Source organism: Oncorhynchus clarkii, chromosome 9, assembly GCF_045791955.1.
Source record: "Oncorhynchus clarkii lewisi isolate Uvic-CL-2024 chromosome 9, UVic_Ocla_1.0, whole genome shotgun sequence".
NCBI classification, from domain to species: Eukaryota; Metazoa; Chordata; class Actinopteri; order Salmoniformes; family Salmonidae; genus Oncorhynchus; species Oncorhynchus clarkii.
Genome location: NC_092155.1, coordinates 62,123,314 through 62,144,955, shown reverse-complemented (window position 1 = coordinate 62,144,955; position 21,642 = coordinate 62,123,314). Strand labels below are relative to the sequence as shown.

At 39.6% G+C, this 21,642-nt stretch overlaps 1 protein-coding gene across 1 annotated transcript in view; it reads left to right on the top strand.

Annotated features, from left to right (window-relative positions):
* LOC139416705 (diacylglycerol kinase alpha-like) overlaps positions 1-20,311 on the top strand; it is a 46,911-nt gene extending 26,600 nt beyond the window's left edge. Inside the window, exons 16-24 of the mRNA XM_071165687.1 lie at positions 2,678-2,763; positions 3,736-3,825; positions 6,279-6,439; positions 6,642-6,706; positions 6,829-6,919; positions 17,186-17,375; positions 17,595-17,712; positions 19,309-19,369; positions 19,576-20,311. Coding sequence (XP_071021788.1) covers positions 2,678-2,763; positions 3,736-3,825; positions 6,279-6,439; positions 6,642-6,706; positions 6,829-6,919; positions 17,186-17,375; positions 17,595-17,712; positions 19,309-19,369; positions 19,576-19,653 — 940 coding nt within the window. The 3' untranslated portion in view covers positions 19,654-20,311. The remainder of the gene's footprint in view (positions 1-2,677; positions 2,764-3,735; positions 3,826-6,278; positions 6,440-6,641; positions 6,707-6,828; positions 6,920-17,185; positions 17,376-17,594; positions 17,713-19,308; positions 19,370-19,575) is intronic.
* Positions 20,312-21,642: the final 1,331 nt, after the last annotated feature.

The following is a 21,642-nucleotide window of genomic DNA, read 5'->3' as shown; positions in this document are numbered from 1 at the left end:
ACTGTTACTCATATTAAGCATCTCCAACCAATATTAATTCTAGAATCGGCTTCCTATTTCACAACAAAGCCTCCTTCATTCATGATGCCAAACATACCCTCGTAAAACTGACTATGCTACCGATCATTGACTTCGGCGATGTCATTTACAAAATAGCCTCCAACACTCTCTCAGCAAACTGGATGTAGTCTATCACAATGCCATCCGTTTTGCCACCAAAGCCCCATATACTACCCACCACTGACTGGAACGAATTGCAAAAATCACTGAAGCTGGAGTCTTATATCTCCCTCTCTAAGCATCAGCTGTCAGAGCAGCTTACCGATCACTGTACCTACAGTGCCTTGCGAGAGTATTCGGCCCCCTTGAACTTTGCGACCTTTTGCCACATTTCAGGCTTCAAACATAAAGATATAAAACTGTATTTTTTTGTGAAGAATCAACAACAAGTGGGACACAATCATGAAGTGGAACGACATTTATTGGATATTTCAAACTTTTTTAACAAATCAAAAACTGAAAAATTGGGCGTGCAAAATTATTCAGCCCCTTTACTTTCAGTGCAGCAAACTCTCTCCAGAAGTTCAGTGAGGGTCTCTGAATGATCCAATGTTGACCTAAATGACTAATGATGATAAATACAATCCACCTGTGTGTAATCAAGTCTCCGTATAAATGCACCTGCACTGTGATAGTCTCAGAGGTCCGTTAAAAGCGCAGAGAGCATCATGAAGAACAAGGAACACACCAGGCAGGTCCGAGATACTGTTGTGAAGAAGTTTAAAGCCGGATTTGGATACAAAAAGATTTCCCAAGTTTTAAACATCCCAAGGAGCACTGTGCAAGTGATAATATTGAAATGGAAGGAGTATCAGACCACTGCAAATCTACTAAGACCTGGCCGTCCCTCTAAACTTTCAGCTCATACAAGGAGAAGACTGATTAGAGATGCAGCCAAGAGGCCCATGATCACTCTAGATGAACTGCAGAGATCTACAGCTGAGGTGGGAGACTCTGTCCATAGGACAACAATCAGTCGTATATTGCACAAATCTGGCCTTTATGGAAGAGTGGCAAGAAGAAAGCCATTTCTTAAAGATATCCATAAAAAGTGTCGTTTAAAGTTTGCCACGAGCCACCTGGGAGACACACCAAACATGCGGAAGAAGGTGCTCTGGTCAGATGAAACCAAAATTGAACTTTTTGGCAACAATGCAAAACGTTATGTTTGGCGTAAAAGCAACACAGCTGAACACACCATCCCCACTGTCAAACATGGTGGTGGCAGCATCATGGTTTGGGCCTGCTTTTCTTCAGCAGGGACAGGGAAGATGGTTAAAATTGATGGGAAGATGGATGGAGCCAAATACAGGACCATTCTGTAAGAAAACCTGATGGAGTCTGCAAAAGACCTGAGACTGGGACGGAGATTTGTCTTCCAACAAGACAATGATCCAAAACATAAAGCAAAATCTACAATGGAATGATTCAAAAATAAACATATCCAGGTGTTAGAATGGCCAAGTCAAAGTCCAGACCTGAATCCAATCGAGAATCTGTGGAAAGAACTGAAAACTGCTGTTCACAAATGCTCTCCATCCAACTTCACTGAGCTCGAGCTGTTTTGCAAGGAGGAATGGGAAAAAATGTCAGTCTCTCGATGTGAAAAACTGATAGAGACATACCCCAAGTGACTTACAGCTGTAATCGCAGCAAAAGGTGGCGCTACAAAGTATTAACTTAAGGGGGCTGAATAATTTTGCACGCCCAATTTTTCACTTTTTGATTTGTTAAAAAAGTTTGAAATATCCAATAAATGTCGTTCCACTTCATGATTGTGTCCCACTTGTTGTTGATTCTTCACAAAAAAATACAGTTTTATATCTTTATGTTTGAAGCCTGAAATGTGGCAAAAGGTCGCAAAGTTCAAGGGGGCCGAATACTTTCGCAAGGCACTGTATACACAGCCAATCTGTAAATAGCACACCCAACTACCTCATCCCCATATTGTTATTTATCCTCTTGCTATTTTGCACACCAGTATCTCTACTTGCACATCATCATCTGCACATCTATCACTCCAGTGTTAATGCTAAATTGTAATTTTTTCACCTCTATGGCCTATTTATTGCCTTACCTCCCTACTCTTCTACATTTGCACACACTGTACATATATTTTATATTGTGTTATTGACTGTACATTTATGTGTAACTCTGTGTTTTTGGCCAGGTCGCAGTTGTAAAATTATTACATTTATGCCGATATTGGCCTAAAAATAAATACTTTTCCCAAGTTAGTGATATTTCCCATTGACTGATCATGGTTTTTCAGATCCTCTCTTCACTAATCTTTTTATGTTGAACCTTTTTGTTATAAACTTATCATCACAACCGTGATGTTAATCATAGTTGATCTCCATGTTTGGAAGACTTTGTTCAGCATTTTTATATCTGATAGATTTCCCTACTTTTGGTTTAAAAATTATGTTTAGAAATAATAAATATAAATAACGCCTTCTTTCTTCTTTTTTTTACACTGTTGACTGACCACTTTGTACACTCATACTTCAAGTAAACTTGAACGGCTTATTTCTCTCTGAGATATCATAACCATCAGTGAACGTCACTGTTAGATCTTGTACTGCACCCCCAACATAATATACACTCTGTGTTTCAGGCTGTGCTTCTTCAGAAATCTGAAGGATTACAGGATATTGGTTTGCGGAGGGGACGGCACTGTGGGCTGGATACTTGATGCCATAGGTGGGGTCCAGTACACAATATTGGTAGACCATGTACTATACACTCAGTGGACAGTTTATTAGGTACACCTCCCCGTTCAGGAAAATTGTTCGCTCCTACAGTGAGTCACGTGGCTGTGGCTTGCAAAATAAAGCAGGCAGACAGGCCTCGAGGCATACAATTACTGTTCGATTGAACATTAGAATGGGAAAAATGAGTGACCTAAGGGACTTTGAACGTGGTATGATTGTTGATGCCAGGCGTGCCGGTTCTAGTATCTCAGAAACGGCCACCCTTCTGGGCCTTTTCACGCACAACAGTGTCTAGGGTTTGCCGAGAATGTTGCGACGAACAAAAAACATCCCGTCAGCGGCAGTCCTGTGGAAGAAAACAGCTCATTGATGAGAGGTCGAAGGAGAATGGTAAGAATCGTGCAAGCTAACCGGTGGGTCACAACAGCATGTCGGAATGCACAACTCGTCGGTCCTTGTCACAGATGGGTTATTGCAGCAGACGACCACACCATGTTCCAATCCTAACCGCTAAAAACAAGAAGTGGCTCCGGTGGGCACGCGATCACCAACACTGGACAATTGAGTAGTGGAAAAACATTGCCTGGTCCGACGAATCCAGTTCCTGTTCCGTCATGCTGATGGCAGTCAGGATTTAGTGTAAGCAGCACGGGTCCATGGCCCCATCCTGCCTGGTGTCAACGATACTGACTGTTGGCAGTAGTGTAACGGTGTGGAGAAAGTGGTCATGCCCCGAAATAATTTAGGCTGTTCTGAAGGCAAAGGGGGATCCGACCCAGGACTAGATGGGTGTACCATAAACTGGCCTCTGTGTGTACATGCCAATAGACAAGTCAACTTTAGTATATGAGTAAAAACAATTAATTTTCTTACCAAACATGTTACAGAAATGGATTCCATGTAGTAACCTAGACATGAGTAATGCTGATGATCTCTCTTTCTCCCCTTCTGGTGCAATCAGAAAAAGCCAATCTTCAAGTGCGGCCACCTGTGGCTGTGTTACCCCTGGGCACAGGAAATGACCTTGCACGTTGTCTTAGATGGGGAGGAGGTGAGAAGGGTTGTCTTTTGTCTTTTTTCATTCTGTTGTGTGTTCACGTATCATATTTCCTGTATCACGGGGTAAGTTTAGCCAAAGGGGTAAGTTGAGCCACCCTTGTTTATAGGAATCCATACACAAAATGTATAATTTAACTAAACATTTAGGAAAAGGTCATCATTGTGAAGGAAGAAACCACATGGGAAAAGTGGTAAGCAAGTTAGGTAAAAAAAAAAAAAAAATTGTACATTTATTGTAAGAGGTTTCATGATGTTCGTATCTAAACAAAATAATATTATTTTAAGATTGTTCTATACATCAGTTTGGGTCTACGTAAGCTTCATTATGAGGTCCTAAACCTAGCATGAAAGTGCATCCATGTAAGGTTGAAGTCATTAAAACTAGTTATTCAACCATTCCACAAATGTCTTGTTAACAAACTATAGTTTTGGCAAGTCGGTTAGGACATCTACTTTGTGCATGACACAAGTAAATTTTCCAACAATTGTTTACAGACTGATTATTTCACTTATCGCAATGTATCTGTATCACAATTCCAGTGGGTCAGAAGTTTACATACACTAAGTTGACTGAGCCGTTAAACAGCTTGGAACATTCCAGAAGGTTATGTAATGGCTTTAGAAGCATCTGATAGGCTAATTTACATCATTTGAGTCAATTGAGGTGTACCTGGGGATGTATTTCAAGGCCTACCTTCAAACTCAGTGCCTCTTTGCTTGACATCATGGGAAAATGAAAATAAATCTGCCAAGACCTCAGAAAAAAATGTGTAGACCTCTACAAGTCTGGTTCATCCTTCGGAGCAATTTCCAAATGGCTGAAGCCATGTTCATCTATACAAACAATAGTACGCAAGTATAAACACCATGGGACCACGCACCATCATACCGCTCAGGAAGGAGACGCGCTCTGTCTCCTAGAGATGAACGTACTTTGGTGCAAAAAGTGCAAATCAATCCCAGAACAACAGCAAAGGGCCTTGTGAAGATGCTGGAGGAAACAGGTACAAAAGTATCTATATCCCTAGTAAACCTGGTCCTATATCAACATAAGCCAGACTATGATTTGCAACTGCACATGGGGAAAAATATTGTACTTTTTGGAGAAATGTCCTCTGGTCTGATGAAACAAAAATAGAACTGTTTGGCCATAATGACCATCTTGATGTTTGAAGGAAAAAGGAGGAGGCTTGCAAGCCGAAGAACACCATCCCAACTGTGAAGCACGGGGGTGGCAGCATCATGTTGTGGGGGTGCTTTACTGCAAGAGGGACTGGTGCACTTCACAAAATGGATGGCATCATGAGGAAGATAAATTGTGTGGATATATATATGGATATAAAGCTTGGTCACAAATGGGTCTTCCAAATGGACAATGACCCCAAGCATACTTCTAAAGTTGTGACAAAATGGCTTAAGGACAACAAAGTCAAGGTATTGGAGTGGCCATCACAAAGCCCTGACCTCAATCCTATAGAAAATCTGTGGGCAGAACTGAAAAAGTGTGTGCGTGCAAGGAGGCCTACAAACCTGACTCAGTTACACCAGCTCTGTCAGGAGGAATGGGCCAGAATTCACACAACTTATTGTGGGAAGCTTGTGGAAGGCTACCCAAAACGTTTGACCCAAGTTAAACAATTTAAAGGCAATGATACCAAATACTAATTGAGTGTATGTAAACTTCTGACCCACTGGGAATGTGATGAAAGAAATAAAAGCTAAAAGAAATAATTCTCTCTACTATTATTCTGACATTTCACATTCTTAAAATAAAGTGGTGATCCTAACTGACCTAAGACAGGGAATTTTTACTAGCTTTAAATCTCAGGAATTGTGAAAAACTAAGTTTAAATATATTTGGCTAAAGTGTATGTAAACTTCCGACTTCAACTGTAGCTGTGTGGGCTAATATAGTCTATGTTTGTTTAAGTTGAGCAAATTGAAGTGTTTTCTTCCCAGGTGTAATGCAACGCATTATCACTGGAAATTAGGTAACAATAGGGCTTGGCCTGTGTTAAAAATGTTTTTCTTTTTAAATACAAAGTGTTTGTTAGGCATGTTTTTTAGGTGTGTGTTAAAAGATGCTTCAAATTATTAAAATACAAAAGAGCAATTGTGATTGTGTTTGGGAAATAAAGATAGAAATGGTTTGAAAAATGTAGTGGTAATATTTCATTCAGTACAGACAAATGTCTGTTTTGTAGGCGGCTTAACTTACAGTCCCGCGGCTGAACTTATCCCAAACCTGGGTTAAGTTGTGCAAAGAGACCACTTCTTTTTTTTTTTTACAAGTATATTTTCAAAACTATCATGTTAATATGAATTCTGATTATTTCCAGGGAAACAGAACATCCTGAAATATATGTAGGTATCTCTGTGAGAAAGAATACTATAGTTCCCTTGATGGAGTGATGCTGAATATAGTTGAGCCACTCTCCCCTATAGGTTATGATGGGACGGATCTGTGTCGGATCCTGAAGGAGATTGAGGGCAGCACCCTGGTGCTGATGGACCGCTGGAATGTAGAGGTGATCCTAGAGGACCCCCAGGAGATGGGTGACCCTGTGCCTTATGAGATCATCAACAACTACTTCTCCATCGGAGTGGCGAGTGAACTTCTATCATGGTCCCAGATCTGTTTTTGCTGTCTTGCCAATTCCTATGGTCATTGTCACGTGTTGTCACGTCAACATGGCAATGACCATAGGAGTTGGCAGGACAGCAAAAAATGATATGTCCAGGCTACTTAGTTATGGCACACACCAGAATGCTTTGTCAACTTTTTTATAACTTGTTCTGTGTTGACAGGATGCCTCTATTGCCCACCGGTTTCATACGCTGAGAGAGAAACACCCCCAGAAATTTAATAGCAGGTAAGAAAACTTGAATAACCGGACTGGAGTCTGGTTATTCAGAGGGGACTTTTAGGTGTAATGACTTTGTGCATGGTGTAAATGACCCTACGTTAATGCAAGAATGTTGTTCAATATTCTAGAATGAAGAACAAGTTGTGGTATTTTGAGTTTGCCACCTCTGAGACCATCTCTGCTTCATGCAAGAAACTGAATGAATGTCTTACAATTGAGGTGAGGATTGCAAACACACAGCTTTGCATCAACACATAGAAACATATAGTAACTTTATAAAAAAACATATACCCAACCAGTGTTGCGAGTAAAAGTAACACATTAAAGTACTGTTACTTTTATGAGTAACGGAGTAACATAACAAGTTACTGTCTTCAAAATTGTTTTATATTATTATTTTTTCCATTACTTTCAGAATCTCTCAGAAGGTTGTATATTTTTTAAGCCTTGTTTCCTGGAATTCATCTGTAGCTAGGCTAACTCGTTTCCTAGGCTATCGTGAAACTGAAAATCAAAGAAAGATGGCAGTTGTGTTGTGTCCCCTGCTTAACCTATGCACAGGCAGCAAGCATTAATATCTTTGTCTAGAAACACCACATCAAACCTGAAATAGCATCTGAAGATTGTGCACAAAGGCACAGAGCTGGTAGCCAAAGTTCCAGAAATGCGTGAAAGAGGAGAAATCTATAGGCCTACATATTATGACAATAAACGAAGATCCATAGGCCTAAATAATATTTCCAAGTGTTCTTACGAAATGTTCATATAAACAATAAAAAATGTCTGATAAATACAATTCAAAACGGCAATAAAAAGTGTCATCACACAACTAAATGATATCTTGATAGGTTAACGTGGTGTAACTAGTTCCCCCTAAGAACAATGTCCAATTGCTGACACAAGAAAAGTTTTTCCCCAAAGTTTGGTAAAAATGTGGTATTTTAATGATGGTCATGCTTAGGGAAATAAGTGGCTACAGATGGCACTTTTTTTTCAAGTTGCCCTATTGGAGGGTGTGCCAGTTGCCTCCAACATACTTACCTTAAATCTGTACTGCTTTATTAAAAACTGATTATAATTTGTATCTCTAAACAAATGGATTATTACAGGCTCCCCTAATGGTGTATGTATATGTATGTATATATATATATATATATATATATATATATATATATATATATATATATATATATATATATATATATATATATATATATATATATATATTCCTACTTAGGTCTGTGATTTTTTATCATAGGTACACTTCAACTGTGAGAGACGGAATCTAAAACAAAAATCCAGAAAATCACATTGTATGATTTTTAAGTCATTAATTTGCATTGTATTGCATGACATAAGTATTTGATCACCTACCAACCAGTAAGAATTCTGGCTCTCACAGACCTGTTAGTTTTTCTTTAAGAAGCCCTCCTGTTCTCCACTCATTACCTGTATTAACTGCACCTGTTTGAACTCGTTACCTGTATAAAATACACCTGTCCACACACTCAATCAATCAGACTCCAACCTCTCCACAATGGCCAAGACCAGAGAGCTGTGTAAGGACATCAGGGATAAAATTGTAGACCTGCACAAGGCTGGGATGGGCTACAGGACAATAGGCAAGCAGCTTGGTGAGAAGGTGTTACTGGAATAAAATTCCTACATGTTTTAATACCCAATTAAATTAAACACTCTGCCCACTTCTAAGAATTTGTAGGACTCGTATTTGCATAAAATGGACAGAGACCAGTCTCAAAATCAATCAGCAGCATTTATTCTCGAGAGTACTGAACATGAAACATTTTACCACAGGTTATAAACTGAAAATGACGTCATTAGTTTTCGAACTGTCCCGTCTCTTCTCCACCCTGGTACAAAGGCAGTATCTCAAGCCTTCCCACATCGTCCCACACCAATTTAATATAATTTATGAGCCAACGTCTTCCTGTGTCGATAAGCATTCTAGCCAGTCTGACGATAAGTTCATTAATTTCTACCAAGGAACAGACAGTCATTGTTCTAATTATTGATTATATTTACACACATTATATTCAGTACTAGGATAAAAAGAAAATTCATAAATCTATACAGTAACATAATAGTATTCTGATTAGTCAGTCCTGATTGAAATGTATACATAATTAGTCATTATTGATAAAAAAAATCCCTTAACATATCCACCCTATGATTAAATATTATACATCCAATCACACATCTAGTTTTATTAAAATATTTAAAAGCATAAACCAATAGTTACATTCACACTGACTGTTTTTAGGCCAACATCAGAATCAGAATTCTTCTCATCAGAATTTTCGTTACAATCTTCATCGAAACAAGATACAACCTAACATCTCTAAATATCAAAATGCCCTAATCAAAAACATAAGTTCCTCGCATATGAAGAATCCAGATTCATTCATCTATTTAGGTTTGAGGCATGTATCCATCATTCCACTGGTCTAATCTTGGAATCAGTCCGTATCGCACCATCTGTTTTCTCATTGATTTCTCCAGAGTCTTGGAAATAAGACCTCATACACAGGGAATTAGACAATAGCCACAAAACTAAACCAGTCACACAAAACTAAAACAGTCACACAGGTGAAGGTAGCCCATAACACAGTGATCATAACATTTTTCCATTTTAAACAGAAATCAATATTCCTTCTGTCTTTCTGCTCCATATAATGGTAATCTCCCGTCCATTCCGGGACCTCCTTGGAGGATTTACTACCCGTGTTTAATAAATCCTTGCCGCTCTTAGTAGCAATGTTCGTATTTATCACTATATATGTGTATATATATTTCTATTTGTTTTTTCTCCTTTTTGGAAACCTTCTCTATAGTTTTGACTGTCGATCAGATATTGTCTCTTACCTATACAACTATAAGCCCAGGGGTCATAAATCCCTAGTTAACATCTTATTTCAGGTTGTGTCGAAGGGCTTTTAAAGAACACTAATATCTCGTATCTCACGCCGCTATTTTAGGTTTCCCTCTCTCCTGGAACCTCATTTGGACTGCATGTCCCGTCTTAATAACACCTCTGGCCTCCAAGGCACTCGGATCTATCAAGCTAGTTTATTTATGGTGTGCACGGTACCTCAGGTTATCTCGAACCTGCCAGGGTTATAAAAAACCCAGTGTATATCGGTCATACGCAACCCATTGGATCTGTTTGGAAAGAACAAAGCTCCTATTCTTGATAAATTCTAAACCTTTTAGAAAATCAAATCAAACATAACTTAAATCATTCCCCCCAGAATCGAGAATATAGGCTACTAACCTTGTCGCCGACTGGGAAAAGCAATGTTCGTTGTAATCTAGTCACCGTCCCTGTCGGTCTGGGGTGTACACCGGCCTGGTCTTTAACCTCAATTCAGAGGCCAGGTCTTCAAATAACGGGACTAGACCCGCTCGTGCACGATTTTCGGCATACTACCTTCAGATGACAGAGACGGGTATTTAGATCCGTCTCGAAGGACCAATTGTTACTGGAATTAAATTCCTACATGTTTTAATACCCAATGAAATTAAACACTCCGCCCACTTCTAAGAATTTGTAAGACTCTTATTTGCATTAAATGGACACCAATCAGCAGCGTTTATTCTTGAGAGTACTGAACATGAAACATTTTACCACAGGTTATAAACTGAAAATGACGTCATTAGTTTTCAAACTGTCCCGTCTCTTCTTCACCCTGGTACAAAGGCAGTATCTCAAGCCTTCCCACATCATCCCACACCAATTTAATATAATTTATGAGCCAAGATCTTCCTGTGTAGATAAGCATTCTAGCCAGTCTGACGATAAGTTCATTAATTTCTACCAAGGAACAGACAGTCATTGTTCTAATTCTTGATTATATTTACACACATTATATTCAGTACTAGGATAAAAAGAAAATTCATAAATCTATACAGTAACATAATAGTATTCTGGTTAGTCAGTCCTGATTGAAATTTATACATAATTAGTCATTATTGATTTTAAAAAATACCTTAACAGAAGGCAACAGCTGTTGGCGCAATTATTAGAAAATGCAAGATGACGGTCAATGACCCTCGGTCTGGGGCTCCATGCAAGATCTCACCTCGTGGGGCATCAATGATCATGAGGAAGGTGAGGGATCAGCCCAGAACTACACGGCAGAACCTGGTCAATGACCTGAAGAGAGCTGGGACAACAGTCTCAAAGAAAACCATTAGTAACACACTACGCTGTCATGGATTCAAATCCTGCAGCGCACGCAAGGTCCCCCTGCTCAAGCCAGCGCATGTCCAGGCCCGTCTGAAGTTTGCCAATGACCATCTGGACGATCCAGAGGAGGAATTGGAGAAGGTCATGTGGTCTGATGAGACAAAAATAGAGCTTTTTGGTCAAAACTCCACTCGCCGTGTTTGGAGGAAGAAGAAGGATGAGTACAACCCCAAGAACACCACCCCAACCGTGAAGCATAGAGGTGGAAACATCATTCTTTGGGTATGCTTTTCTGCAAAGGGGTCAGGACGACTGCACCGTATTGAGGGGAGGATGGATGGGGCCATGTATCGCAAGATCTTGGCCAACAACCTCCTTCCCTCAGTAAGAGCATTGAAGATGGATCGTGGCTGGGTCTTCCAGCATGACAACGACCCGAAACACACAGTCAGGGCAACTAAGAAGTGGCTCCATACGAAGCATCTCAAGGTCCTGGAGTGGCCTAGCCAGTCTCCAGACCTGAACCCAATAGAAAATCTTGGGAGGGAGCTGAAAGTCCGTATTGCCCAGCGACAGTCCCAAAACCTGAAGGATCTGGAGGTCTGTATGGAGGAGTGGGCCAAAATCCCTGCTGGTCAAGAACTACAGGAAATGTATGATCTCTGTAATTGCAAACAAAGGTTTCTGTACCAAATATTAAGTTCTGCTTTTCTGATGTATCAAATACTTATGTCATGCAATAAAATGCAAATTAATTACTTAAAAATCATACAATGTGATTTTCTGGATTTTTGTTTTAGATTCCGTCTCTCACCGTTGAACTGTACCTATGATAAAAATTACAGACCTCTACATGCTTTGTAAGTAGAAAACACTGCCGATTTTGCAGGTTATCAAATTCTCCCCACTGTACATACATATATATATACTACCGTTCAAAAGTTTGGGGTCACTTAGAAATGTCCTTGTTTTTGAAAGAAACTGCTTTTTTAATGTAGTAAATGACTATTGTAGCTGGAAACAGCAGATTTCTTTTTTAATGGAATATCTACATAGGCGTACAGAGGAACATTGTAAGCAACCATCACTCCTGTGTTCCAATGGCATGCTGTGGTAGCTAATCCAAGTGTATCATTTTAAAAGGATAATTGATCATTAGAAAACCCTTTTGCAATTATGTTAGCACAGCTGAAAACTGTTCTGATTAAAAAGCAATAAAACTGGCCTTCTTTAGACTAGTTGAGTATCTGGAGCATCATCATTTGTGGGATCGATTTCAGGCTCAAAATGGTCAGAAATACAAAGTACTTTCTTCTGAAACTCGTCAGTCTATTCTTGTTCTGAGAAATGAAGGCTATTCCATGCGAGAAATTGCCAAGAAACTGAAGATCTCGTAAAACACTGTGTACTACTCCCTTCACAGAACAACGCAAACAAGCTCTAACCATAATAGAAAGAGGAGTGGGAGGCCCCGGTGTAATTTGAGAAACAGACGCCTCACAAGTCCTCAACTGGCAGCTTCATTAAATAGTACCGCATAACACCAGTCTCAACGTCAACAGTGAAGAGGCGACTCCGGGATGCTCCGAGTTGCAAAGAAAAATTCTCTCGCCTTCTCTGTCCAGTGTCTGTGTTCTTTTGCCCATCTTAATCTTTTATTTTATTTGGCCAGTCTGATATGGCTTTTTCTTTGCAACTCTGCCTAGAATGCCAGCATTCCGGAGTCTCCTCTTCACTGTTGATGTTGAGACTTGTGTTTTGCCCCTTTTCCCGGCACTTATCATTCTAGCATGTCTTCTTCAGGTAGCATGACAGTTCATCTTCCCAACGGCACATGTTACTCTTGCCTGTCATTTTGATGGCCCTTGATAATGTCCCGATTTCAATATCCAAATAGATACATCCGTTTTTCCCACATACATGAGTCTCTCATCTGAGCCGTTACCACCATTTCTTTCTTGTCCATTTCTCCCACCAGCAACCCAGGAGCATGAGAGAAATGTGTATGTTCTCTCTCTCCATGCTCACTCCACATGCGCAGTCTCAGCACTCCTGCCACCTGTACCCAGGTTTGGCTCGGACTCAGATTGGAGTGTTTAAAAGTCACTGTCACATTGAACGCCTTTGTTGCTCTTTCTTCAGCCGGTTCACACAAACCGTTTGTGGCCAAATTATTCCTACATGCATTAAGACACCATCTGACGTCACCTTCCATGATAACCTCAAGAGAGGACAGATCAGAACAACAGTTCTGTTTCAGGAAATCCAGACAAGAATTGACTATGACAAAATATTACATTCCCAATTCCTTAATAACATCATCTCTACAACAAATGTCAAACAGCATAACAACATACTGTTACTGTTAAAACCATTTTCAAACTTGGTTTATACTCCCTTATTTTACCGACGACCTCTCAGAAGAGTGACCAGATCAGGGAGTTAGCACCCTAACCCATGGGGGAATCCCAACACTCCAGTAGACCCAATCTGGTGACATTTGTATCGAAACAAAGACAAAAATGAAATCAGCAATACACATATCACAATCCATTTGGAGTAAGAGTCAACCATCATTAACATCATTAACATATATATTTTCTTCTGTATGCAGACTGAACAAAGTAAATGTGTATATTTACCCAAGGACCAGGGAACTAGTAATTTTCCCTTCGAACACATGATTCACATCGTGATTCAAAAACAACATGTTAAATAAAAAATAAACTAATTCGAATAACCAATCAACTTAGAGTTACAACTCTTGATAATTCTATAAGGAAAAAATGGTATCCCATAAATGGTAAAATAGAATAGAGACTGGTGTTTCTCTTTCAATGTATAATTAAATCCCACCCGTTTCGATAATTTCTAGTGAGATTGATCAGGCCTCACCAGAAAGTCAGGATACAGGGCATTCGACACCATTAAAAATTTCCTCTCCCTTTTCTTTCCCTTTCCTTCCGAAACCATTTAAAAACATTTGAAATCTTTCCATCATTCTGCATACCCAATTTAAAACCAAATTGAAAAGACCCCACTAAAGAACAGGCCTTATTTATCCGGGAACTCCGTTTATGGCTTACTCCAGATACTTTTATACTTAAAACTGCCAAATATCCCTAACTGCTCTCCCCAAGACCACAGTCTCCGGGAACATTCCAACGAGAGATAATGAAACCCCCTCTTCTGGAAAAGAAAGTGTACATTTCCTTAGCATTCACTATGCTACATCTTAACCAGCAATCCAAAAGTATTAATTATAAATCAAACACGATGATGGTAAATCCTCTATCCTTACTCCAATCATGAAACATTTGTTTTAATCCACCCCAACGTTTATGTATCTTTTATTTAGCGACTTTATCTCGCCACGAGTCCAACGGTTCACAGGTCTCTTTTCCCCATGATTCTCCATAACCACCGCACCACAATGTTCATGAACAAAAACAATGTAAAGTTAATTTTAGGTTTGGTAACCCCTATGCTAATTCCTCATGATCCCTCCACCCTTTCGTCCATTCTAGAAATCAATTTCAGAACAAGACGACATAAAATGTAAATCTATTTCACAATAAAACCACATAAAATGTCTCCTAAGATAAAACAGCTCCCAAGGTGTGTTCTGAGTGTTTGGCCAGATCATTTTAATTTGTTACCTCTTCAGAATCCACACCCCTGGCATTTCACCTAGATTTTTCAACCCAAAAGACTTTTTCTTATGGCAAATTTAGCCAATTTCTCATCATAAGTAATCAGCCATATTTGTTCCCTGGATCTATTAAAAAGATGTGTAAGAGGTGATCTCATATGTCTTCCTTCACATAGAACTGTAATCTCTATGAACCACTATCGATCGTACCGATGCCGTACACCGCTATGTGAAAGTTCCTGCCCTGCTACTTTCCAGAGGATTTGTTGTTGCTCTTTTAAAAAAGATGCAAATGGCAGCATTTCTTCCGATTGCAGCAGGCTCCATTCCCACTTTACAATCCTTTTTCCAATGACCAACAGCCCCACATCTAAAACAGAACTCTTTCTCCCTACGCTTTGATGTTTTTCCGCTACGTTTCTTTCTTACCTTGGCCATTGAAACTATAGTTAGTGACTTTCCCTGTGGCCGTATTAACCCCTCGCACGTCTGCGAAGTGAGCAGAGTTAAATTCCACTCTCATAGCATCTTGCTCTATTTCATCCACAACCTTCGCTGTTTTGATCACAGGTTTCAAATCTGATATCAAGGCCAAAGTACAAATTCTATCAATGTACTCCCGTACCCAGTCTTTCTGTACTAATTCCGGGTTTATCGGTTGGTATTTTTTGTTGAGATAATGCTCACATCAAAACGCTGGTATATTGAGCTTTGATTATGGTTTTGTCATTGTGCCAAGTCATAATTGCCTCCCTGAATTTTCTGTCAGATTGGAATTTTCTGTCAGCCGGGAAATGCTGACCAATCTTATCCAGTTTGCTCAATTTTCCCATATTCGAGCCGAATTGATAGAATGCTTGTACGCTTCTTTCAGTGCCTCCATGGCTTTATTAAAATCCTCTAGCTCTGCTTTACCGGAAAAATCAGGGCTGCCTGTTGCCATATCAATAGTTATTATTCCGAAACCTCTCCCGACAGTGTTCAGGGTGTTTAGATTTCTTCACTCCCGTCTATAATACACACCTTCTATTAACTATTTTCCAAGGTAGAGCTACCCACTTCGCCGGATAATAGTTATGGTATTTGTGGCTATTAATTGGTCACGGCACTTAATAGCTTGTATTAGAACCTATACTATAGCATCTGCAAATGTATTGCTGGAGAATACATATCACCTAATGTCTTATTCCAGTGTTGCGCCTCAAATATCACTGTTGTTGATAACACACATTACCAAAACTATTCAGACTTGTCTTCCTATTTCCACGTAATCTTTCATGGTTCCCCCTCCCCATAGGGCATAAACCAACCTCTCTCCTTATTGCTACTGCTAATACACGTAACTTAAACAGTGTTTGAATATCTTAATGCTTTTCTTTTACCCATGCATGTGGCTTATCTTCAGAATTTATAGGCAGCCTTCTTATCATTATCCACATACACTCTACTGCCTCACTGTCAACTGCAGCTGGGACTTTCATCCCTTTTACAGATTTCACAGGGGAATATCCCCACTAGGGACATATCCTATATGGAACCTACCCTACACTGTATTGTCCCTCATGGATCTCGCAGAGGAAAACCTCCACTCGGGACCTATCCTAATGGAACCTAGCCTACACCAGATATTTACGACCGGTCATTACACGGCAGGGTAGCCTAGTGGTTAGAGTGTTGGACTAGTAACTGGAAGATTGACAACTGTCTGTTGTTCTGAACAGGCAGTTAACCCACTGTTCCTAGGCCGTCATTGAAAATAAGAATTTGTTCTTAACTGACTTGCCTAGTAAAATAAAAAATAAATAAAACACAATGGACCTACTGAATAAACTCAGGTTTTCTAGGTCCGTATCCTATAATTGTTCAGCCTACGATTCTCATCTCCCCAAGGTGTCAGAATTAGTGATAACAGGCGTAGGAACTGCTTCTACCTTATTTCTGGTGCCGGATCCTGTTTCTCTGATTCGGAAATCTCTAGTTCAACTGCAAATCGTGGTGAATCCCTTTCGTGACGCCAACTGTTAGGTTCTAATTTTCAGAGTAAAAACTCAACGGGCAATTTGAAAGCTCAAACCAATTTGATTCTTTCTAGAGGGTCAATACAGCTGCATTAGACAAGGACATATTCACACAAGCACTGATATTTAACCCTTTGTCCTATGCTGAGTCTCCTCCTACACATCTGAACAAACATTGTATCTTTATTGCTAGGCAGGAAACTAAGTGATACGAGCCATAAACTTTTCTTTATCCCTTAACGTGATCTCATTCCCTACACTCAGTACATTCCAAGCTTCATTGCACCCACTATATACTTTCTTCCTACAGATAGCCATTAACCTCTGGTGTAGCCCCTCGCCTATGGCACCCCTCAGGTATCTATTACAACTAATGATGAATAACATTTAAAGTTCAGAAATCCAAACCTATCGATGGAAAATAATGCTACTCCATGAAAGGTGAGTTCCACTCCGCTAGCGCGTCGATAGTCTGCAAGCAAGCATATATTATTTTATTACATGAGGATTGTGGTTAACACAGCTGACCTGATAGTTATGTGGTATGTTTAGCTCATTATGGCATCTCATTAAGTTGCACTGTCTGCCTGATGTTGTACGTCCCTCAGTGCTGCGGCACCCCATTGGACCTGAGTGGCCTTTCTATGGAGGGGATCGCAGTCCTCAACATTCCCAGCATGCACGGTGGATCCAACCTGTGGGGAGAAGCCAAGAAGAGTGAATCCAAGTCCTTGATGAATCCTCAGGAAATGCCGGAGGTTATTGTCGACCCTGAAATCCTGAAAGTCAGTGGACAAGGTACAGTGAAATCCCTTGGCTTGATCCAAGGGCTCAAGGTTTCAAAATGTTAAAAGTTGTGCCCATGTCTGGTATAGAATATTGTTAGAATATCATGTGAGATGTTTTAGAGTATCCATTTCAAGAGGTCTGTTCTAGGTTTGAACAGCTAGTCTCAGACTAAAAACTGTACTGCCTCTGTGTGAACTGCATGTTCAGTGTTTCCATCTTCCATGACAGACCTCAGTGACCTGCGTTTGGAAGTGGTTGGTCTAGAAGGGGCCATGGAGATGGGGCAGATATATACTGGACTTAAGAGTGCTATAAGACTAGCAAAAACCTCACAGATTACAATCAGGTGAGTGCTTGTGACATGTTGAGACATGTACAGACTAGCTGAGATATCACAGTATGATGTGGGATGATTATTTGTACACCTTACACCTTTAAAAAAATATATTCCATCCTCACTACTAATGCTGCCTTCATAACCAAGTGAGAAGGTGGTAATTACCCATTGTAAAGTCTTAAATACAAGATGGGTGTATTCACATTTTGAACTGAGAAATTCCATCAAATGTGTAGGTCATGAGAAGGTTTAGATTATTTTGCTCTTTTTTGCCCATAAAAAGTATATATATATATATATATATACACTACTGTTCAACAGTTTGGGGTCACTTAGAAATGTCCTTGTTTTTGAAAGAAAAGCAAAAAATGTTGTCCATTAAAATAACAGCAAATTGATCAGAAATATAATGTAGACCTTGTTAATGTTGTAAATGACTATTGTAGCTAGAAACGTCAGTTTTTTAATGGAATATCTACATAAGGGTACAGAGGCCCATTATCAGCCACCATCACTCCTGTGTTCCAATGGCACGTTGGGTTAGCCTTTTACAATTATAAACTTGGATTAGCTAATTGATCATTTAGAAAACCATTTTGTAATTATGTTAGCACAGCTAAAAACTGTGGTTCTGATTAAAGAAGCAATAAAACTGGCCTTCTTTAGACTAGTTGAGTATCTGGAGCATCAGCATTTGTGGGTTTGATTACAGGCTCAAAATGGCCATAAATAAATAGCTTTCTTTTTCATTTACAACATTAAAAACTGTATTTCTGATCAATTTGATGTTATTTTATTTTAAATGGACAAATGGACAAAAAAGTTGTTTTTCTTTCAAAATCAAGGAAATTTCTAAGTGACCCCTAACTGTTGAACAGTGGGATAACTGCCCCTAACTGTTGAACAGTGGGATAACTGCCCCTAACTGTTGAACAGTGGGATAACTGCCCCTAACTGTTGAACAGTGGGATAACTGCCCCTAACTGTTGAACAGTGGGATAACTGCCCCTAACTGTTGAACAGTGGGATAACTGCCCCTAACTGTTGAACAGTGGGATAACTGCCCCTAACTGTTGAACATATTATATTGTTTTGTTTGTTATTTAACAAGGCAAGTCAGTTAAGAACATTCTTCTTTATAATGACAGCCTACCAGGGAACAGTGGGTTAACTGCCTTGTTCAGGGGCAGAACGAAAGATTTGTACCTTATCAGCTCTGGGATTCGATCCAACAACCTTTCAGTTACTGGCCCAACACTCTAACCACTAGGCTACCTGCCACCATTAGGCTACCTGCCCTATATTCAGAGATGCTTTCACTTTTTAAATCAGAAGGAAGATAAACAGAATCAATTTAGTATCAATCATTTGTACAACTGCTGAAGATGCCACCATGCTTGCTGTCTTTTTTTGATGACAAATGGTGTCAGAGAGGTGCAAGTGGGAAACCCGGTAGCATGGGGATGATAGATGAGTTTCCCCACTAGTAATTACCAGTTGGAAGGGCATTTAAGTATATTTTCCCAGTTGTATGCTGGTATTTACAAAATTCTGAGATGTTGTGAACACAAAATGTTCTCCCTTATGTCTCTGTCCATCTCTCAGGACTAAGAAACCTTTACCAATGCAGATAGACGGAGAGCCCTGGATGCAGCCACCCTGTACGGTGAGTGCTAGGAACCCAGATTGAGTTCAGTGTAACAGAGCATTTTAAGGGTTTTTAAAGCAAGTTATATTGCTAGAGACCATGGAGCTTGATGCTAATAACATGTTGTTAATATAACATGGTAACATGTTGGGAACAAGTACGTAGACATGGTAATAACATGGTCATTTGAGTAACACAACCTTTCACTCATATTCCCCCTTCAGATTCACATCACACACAAGAACCAGGCCAGTATGCTGATGGGTCCCCAGAGCCGGTCCAGCTTCTTCAGCTCAAAGTAGAAGCCTGCTCCCTGGCTACACGCAGTAACATGACCTATATGCACTTGCTTATTATTTTACATTTGTGAAATGACTGAAGCAGCTTTGTTTGTGAAACCAGTTGGTATATGCATATTTTAGAGAAATAGGTTGACCAACATTTTAAGAAAGTTCAACACATATTATTTTGTTTGTTCTGCCTCAATACAAGACGATATTATGAAAACATTGCCAACTACAGCTGTATGATAGCCTTTTATATTACTCTGGACAACAAGTTAAGAGCTTTTAGTGGGTTTTATGTGCCTTTTCCATCATTTTTTGCCAAATTTACCTTATGCGTTATCAAGGGGACAAAGACTGCTGGGTTGCACAGTCTAAGATATTGGTATCCGCTTGAAAAGTTTGAGTTAAATGTTTATTCAACAAGATTATTTTAACTGCATTTAACTTCATTGTTATGACATTTTTGTAGGATAATTTAAATGTATACGGTACCAGTCAAAAGTTTGGACACACCTACTCATTCAAGGGTTTTTCTTTATTTTTACTATTTTCTACATTGTAGAATAATAGTGAAGACATCAAAAATATGAAATAACACATATGGAATCATATAGTAACCAAAAAAAGTGTTAAATCAAAATACATTTTAGATTCTTCAAAGTAGCCAACCTTTGCCTTGATGACAGCTTTGAATTCTCTCAACCAGCTTCATGAGGTAGTCACCTAGAAGGCTTTTCCAACAGACTTGAAGGAGTTCCCACATATGCTGAGCACTTGTTGGCTGCTTTTCCTTCACTCTGCGGTCCAACTCATCCTAAACCATCTCAATTGGGTTGAGGTTGGGTGATTGTGGAGGCCAGGTCATCTGATGCAGCACTCTTGTTCTTGTCAAATAGCCCTTACACAACCTGAAGGTGTGTTGGGTCATTGTCCTGTTGAAAAGCAAATGATAGTCCCACTAAGCGTAAACCAGATGGGATGGTGTATCGCTACAGAATGCTGTGGTAGCCATGCCTTGAATTCTAAATAAATCACAGACAGTGTTTTTTATTTTATTTAACCAGGTAGGCATGTTGAGAACAAGTTCTCATTTACAACTGTGACCTGGCCAAGATAAAGCAGAGCAGTGTGACTGTCACGAATATTTGTAGAGACGGACCAAGGCGCAGCGGATGTTGAGTTCCACATAATTTATTATAAAGTGAAACTTAGCAAAACAATAACACAAACAACAAACCGTGACTACAGAGATGCTATGTGCACTTACTCAAAACAATATCCCATAAAACACAGGTGGGAAAAATGCTGCTTAAATATGATCCCCATTTAGAGACAACGATTACCAGCTGCCTCTAATTGGGAATCATACCAATCACCAACATATAAAACGAAACTAGAACCCCACATAGAAAATATAAACTAGACTAACCCCCCAGTCACGCCCTGACCTACACTACCATAGAAAATAAGGGTTCTCTATGGTCAGGACGTGACAGTGACACAGACAACAACAGAGTTACACATGGAGTAAACAATAAACAAGCCAGTAACACAATAAACAAGTCAATGACACAGTAGTAAAAAAATAGTCTATATACAGTGTGTCACACCCTGACCATAGTTTGCTTTGTATGTTTCTATGTTTTGTTTGGTCAGGGTGTGATCTGAGTGGGCATTCTATGTTGGATGTCTAGTTTGTCTGTTTCTGTGTTTGGCCTGATATGGTTCTCAATCAGAGGCAGGTGTTAGTCATTGTCTCTGATTGGGAACCATATTTAGGTAGCCTGTTTTGTGTTGGGTTTTGTGGGTGGTTGTTTCCTGTCTTTGTGTTTTTGCACCAGATAGGGCTGTTTCGGTTTTGCCACGTTTATTATTTTGTATTATGTTCATGTTGAGTTTACCTATTAAAAAACATGAACTATAACCACGCTGCATTTTGGTCCGCCTCTCCTTCCCAGGAGGAAAGCCGTTACAGAACCACCCATCACAACAGGATCAAGCGGC